Raw genomic sequence first — 5,515 nt, 5'->3', positions numbered from 1 at the left:
GGAGAGGGTAGCTGGGAGGAAGAGGGAGAGACAGGTGGACAGGGAAACGCGGGGTCTGCGGGCTTGGCCCTCCCTTGTCTGTTACTCCCTTGCGCAGGGGGCACAGGGCAGCTGAAGCTCAGGAAGATGTCCTCCAGGGAGATTTGGTTGACTGAGTAGTCCTCCAACATGTACATCGTCTTGGCTTGCTCCATAATGCCAAACACCTGTGGGAAGGGAGGGGGCCACTGTGGACGGCAGGCACAGGGGAGCGGGGGCGGATGCAGCAAGGGGTGGGAAGAGGAAAGGTCTCTGAGATTGTTACAGAGCCCCCAGAGGCCCATTCCTCTCTCAGCTGCTCCCAGACCACCTCTCAGGCAGTCAGTCCTACGGAATTCAGCTGTCTGGGATCTGAGGGAAAGGGACCTGGCTGGGAGTGGTGCCAGAAGCAGAGGTCCCGCTGGGTCCTGGCTTGCTGTGTGCACTGGGCATGTGGCATGCCCTCTTTGAACCAGCTCCCCTCTCTGTGAGATGAGGGGGCAGAAGGAGCTGATCTCTGAGGTCCCTTCCAGTTCAAATATACTTATCAAAATTTTCTATGAAATTCACATGAATGTTGCAGCAGGACTGAATTGGACTTCCACCGGAAACAGAGAACTCTGAAAGTGCACGACATCAGAGGTGTGCTCCCTGGTGTCCAGGTATGTGCTCACCTTCGCCCAGCTGAGGTCATCGCCGGGCAGGTGGTAATGGACCATCCCTTGGTGCTCATCCTCCAGGACGCTGCCTGCACAAAGGAGAGACCATGTCCCCAAGGGCCAGGCTGGAGGCCAGGGGAGGGTGGCATTCGCCCCGGAATCGTGACTCCCGTTCCAGTGCTCAGGGATGCACAGACGCACGGCGCCCTCTGCAGCACATACCTGGGAAGGTCAGGCCCACGAACGCCTTGAACTCCTCCAGGGCCTCCTGCTGCCCGTCACTCCGGATCTTGGCCCGCAGGGAGTAGCCGCTGCCAAACTTGCTCTTGAGGTGCTGTGGGCTGCCCAGGCACTTGAACTGACCCTGCACCATGATGGCCAGCCGGGTGCACAAGGCTTCACACTCCTCCATGCTGGGAAGAGGGGGCGGAGCCTGATATATCAGCGGGGAATGCTGATGCCTGCCCTCCACGCCAAAACCGTGCACCTAGGAAAGTGCTGACGCCCAGATCAAGCTGTTCCTGATTCCACGCTCAGGGTGTGGCCCACTCGCCTCACAGACTCTTCACTAGAGGCTGACAGATCTTCTGTCCACCCAGCCCCTCCTGGCCCACCCGGCCCACAGCCCCCATCCTGGCTGAACCTGTGGGAGGTGATGACGATGGCCTTGCCGGACTTTCGGGCCCGTGCCACAGTGCCCCAGAGCAGACGCCGGGCCACAGGATCCATGCCAGTGGATGGCTCGTCCAGGAAGATGACCACAGGCTCTCCCAGCAGGGCAATGCCAGCACTCAGCTTCCGCCTGTTGCCGCCACTGGGGCCAAGGGGGAGAAATTGGGTGACTGGCAACCCTAAGTTTCCAGTGCAATCTTCCCTGCTTTTTCCTTTGCTAAGAAAGTGCTCATGTGTCCTGGTGGGGCCTTTAGTAACATGACCCACCACCCGCCCCCAGGGGTACACTGTAACTCAGCTGTCCACTCAGCATCTAAACCGTTCTCCTGGGCATAGGGGTCAGTCCAGGCTGAGCACATGGTCCATGGATCTCCTCTGAGGGCCTCTATGGGTGTCGCAGGGTAAGGGCATAGAACCATTTTAGCTAACTTCTTTTAAGAAGAACACATAGCATTTATGATGTAAAGTAAAGTGAAGTAAAAGTGAAAGTGAAGTCGCTCAGTCGTGTCCGACTCTAGCAACCCCATGGACTTCAGCCCACCAGGCTTCCCTGTCCCTGGGATTCTCCAGGCAAGAACACTGGAGTGGGTTGCCATTTCCTTCTCCAATGCATGAAAGTGAAAAGTGAAAGTGAAGTCGCTCAGTCGTGTCCGACTCTAACAACCCCATGGACTGCAGCCTACCAGGCTCCTCCATCCATGGGATTTTCTAGACAAAAGTACTGGAGTGGGGTGCCATTGCCTACTTCCCAAATGTTAATTTATTTAATCATCAAAAGATGCAGGGAAACATGAAAACATGATTGAAACAGAAGTTAACAGAAGAAAGAGGGCACCGTCCTCTAACTCCTGGGCGCCCTGATCCAGTTCTGCTAACAGTCTGCAGGGGCACTGTGCACAGCTCAAGGGGCGGCCTGGGACTTGGGACCGAGTAGCCTTGCTTTGTTTAAGCTAACGGGAATTGGGTTAGGATCACTGGTGACGAAAGACCCAGGAAGACCCCACGCTCTTCAGTAGAACATCAGCTGCTCAGATGGCTCACACAGAGCAGGGTGCGGGAGTGTGGGCGTGCAGTGCAAATCTGCTGCAGGTCAGAAGCCCTGGTGAAGTGGCAGGAAGAGTAACAGCTGTGGTGCGTCAGCCCATCCTCAGCCAGGTAACCAGAGGAAACAGGGCCATGGGACAGCCCAGGCCGCTGACCCATTCTCACAGAGCAGAAAGGCCACCTCCCTGGAAACCTGCGCAGTGGTGAGGACCACACAGTTCCCCCAGGCACAGAGCCAGGAGGCCTTGCCCTACCCCCCAGCACTGAACAGAACCACAGCACATCTTATTTTGGGACGGGAGGGCTGAGGGGGCCCCGAGTCTCACCTGTAGGTCTTCACCAATTTGTCGGCGTACGTGTACATGAGCAAGTCATCAAGAATTTGGTCCACACAGGAGCTGATGTGACGCTCAGGGATGCCCCGGAGCCGGGAGAACATGACCAGCGTCTCCTTGCCCGTCATGTGGTCCAGCAGGGCATCGACCTGGGGACAGTAGCCGATCCACTGTCGCACCTGGAATTGGAGCACAGCCCAAGGGGAAGGCGGGTCAGAAGGAAAGCTCCCCACTGGGCAGGGGCCTGGCCTCTGCCTCATGCACACCCACAAGTGCCAGGTGAACAGACATGTGCCAGGGGCCACCAGGGACACTGGGGAGCCTGGATGCAGCACTGGCTGCTGGCGTGAACCCCAACCCCAGAGGGCGCATGTGGATCTGGAGCACTTACAATCCTGCCGGCCCAGCAGGAAACCTCAGTGTCCACAGTTGCCCTATCTCTTGCCACTTTCCAAGAGTATGGTCAGCAGAAGACACTTTATTTTTTCCCATTTAAGCATATTTTCTATTAGACAAGTAACCCACAAATACATTTTCTTTGTGAGGGTGCTGGAATCTCTTGTCCGGGGCCTGCCCCAGGTGGTGCAGTCACATCGGTGCACTTCCAGACTTCTGCATGGCTGCATAAAACAACTGGGTCACCTTTATTTACCATTCCACACTTACCATTTTACCATTCTATCATTTTAATTCAATGTTATGTATTAAGGATCAGCCGTGGTCAGTAAATATTAATACAAACCTACTTCAACTTGGGCTTCCCAGGTAGCACAATGGTAGAGAATCTATCTGCCAAAGGAGGAGGCACAAGAGACAGTTTCAATCCCTGAGTTGGGAAGATCCCCTGGAGAAGGAAATGGCAAGCCACTCCAGTATTCTTGCCTGGGAAATCCCATTGACAGAGGAGCCTGATCGTGGGGCTGCAGAGAGTTGGACACTACTGAGCAACTGAGCACATAAGCCTATTCCAACTCAGTTTGATTGTGACTTAATCATTCAGATTTAGGTTCAGTTCAGTTCAGTCGCTCAGTCGTGTTGGACTTTGCGACCCCATGAACCGCAGCACGCCAAGCCTCCCTGTCCATCACCAACTCCTGGAGTTTACGAAAACTCACGTCCATCGAGTCAGTGATGCCATCCAGCCATCTCATCCTTTGTTGTCCCCTTCTCCTCCTGCCCTCAATCTTTCCCAGCATCAGGGTCTTTTCCAATGAGTCAACTCTTCGCATGAGGTGGCCAAAGTATTGGAGTTTCAGCCTCAACATCAGTCCTTCCAATGAACACCCATGACTGATCTCCTTTGGAATGGACTGGTTGGATCTCCTTGCAGTCCAAGGGACTCTCCAGAGTGTTCTCCAACACCACAGTTCAAAAGCATCAATTCTTCAGCACTCAGCTTTCTTCACAGTCCAACTTGCACATCCATGCATGACCACTGGAAAAACCATAGCCTTGACTAGACGGACCTTTGTTGGCAAAGTAATGTCTCTGCTTTTTAATATGCTGTCTAGGTTGGTCATAACTTTCCTTCCAAGGAGTAAGCGTCTTTTAATTTCATTGCTGCAATCGCCATCTGCAGTGATTTTCGAGCCCAGAAAAATAAAGTCAGCCACTGTTTCCACTGTTTCCCCATCTATCTGCCATGAAGATTTGGGTTGGCTGTTTATAAAAGATTCAGGCACATGTGTGATATTTCCGAGTTTTTGCTGTTATGAACTTGCAGCAAACCAGGCTCCTCTGTCCATGGGATTCTCCAGGCAAGAATACTGGAGTGGGTGGCATGCCCTCTTCCAGGGGAGTTGACCATAAACGCATGGGTTTATTTCTGAGCTCTCTATTCTGTTCCATTGTTCTATGTGTCTGTTTTTATGCCAGTACCATATAGTTTTGATTACTGGAGCTTTGTAGTATAGTCTGAAGTCAGGGAGCATGATACCTCTAGTTCTTTTATCTCAAGACAGTTTGCTAACATTTTTTTAAAAACCATGAATGGGTACTGAATTTTCATCCAATGCTTCTTCCGCTTCTATTGATAAATATTTTTCTCCTTTCATCTATGAAGGTAGTGCTTTATACTGGTAGATTTCCTACTGTTAAATCTCATTTCTGGAATAAGCCTGACAATTGTAATTTTTACTCTTTCAATATCCTGCTGAATTTCTATTGTCAATATCTTCAGTTCAGTTCCGTTCAGTGGCTCAGTCGTGTCTGACGCTGTGACACCATGGACTGCAGCACGCCAGGCTTCCCTGTCCATCACCAACTCCCAGAGCTTGCTCAAACTCATGTCCATCGAGTTGGTGATGCCATCCAACCGTCTCATCCTCTGTTTCCCTCTTCTCGTGCCTTCAATCTTTCCCAGCATCAGGGTCTTTCCCAGTGGGTCAGTTCTTCACATCAGTTGGCCAAAGTATCAGAGATCCAGATTCAGCATCAGTCCTTCCAATGAATATTCAGAACTGATTTCCTTTAGGATGGACTGGTTGGATCTCCTTGCAGTCCAGAGGACTCTCAAGAGTCTTCTCCAACACCACAGTTCAAAAGTGCTCAGCTTTCTTTATACTCCAGCTCTCACATCCATACATGACTATTGGAAAACCAATAGCTTTGATTAGACGGACCTTTGTCAGCCAAGTAATGTCTCTGCTTTTTAATACACTGTCTAGGTTGGTCATAGCTTTTCTTCCAAGGAGCAAGCGTCTTTTAATTTCATGGCTGTGGTCACCATCTGCAGTGATTTTTCAGCCCAAGAAAATAAAGTCTCTCACTGTTTGCATTGTTTCCCCA

General features: G+C 51.8%; 1 protein-coding gene across 1 annotated transcript in view; it reads right to left on the bottom strand.

Moving 5' to 3' along the window:
* Positions 1-5,515, bottom strand: part of LOC104988957 (ATP-binding cassette sub-family A member 3-like) — a 98,246-nt gene that overhangs the window by 2,548 nt on the left and 90,183 nt on the right. The window contains exons 26-30 of the mRNA XM_010840463.1: positions 2,720-2,907; positions 1,321-1,491; positions 900-1,090; positions 693-766; positions 13-206 (exon numbers count right to left, since the gene is read on the bottom strand). Of these exons, the coding sequence (XP_010838765.1) occupies positions 13-206; positions 693-766; positions 900-1,090; positions 1,321-1,491; positions 2,720-2,907 (818 nt within the window). The remainder of the gene's footprint in view (positions 1-12; positions 207-692; positions 767-899; positions 1,091-1,320; positions 1,492-2,719; positions 2,908-5,515) is intronic.

This window comes from Bison bison, unplaced genomic scaffold (assembly GCF_000754665.1).
Source record: "Bison bison bison isolate TAMUID 2011002044 unplaced genomic scaffold, Bison_UMD1.0 scf7180017864144, whole genome shotgun sequence".
Lineage (NCBI taxonomy): Eukaryota > Metazoa > Chordata > Mammalia > Artiodactyla > Bovidae > Bison > Bison bison.
Note: the sequence above shows the minus strand (reverse complement) of the source record. Positions and strands in the feature narration are given on the sequence as shown.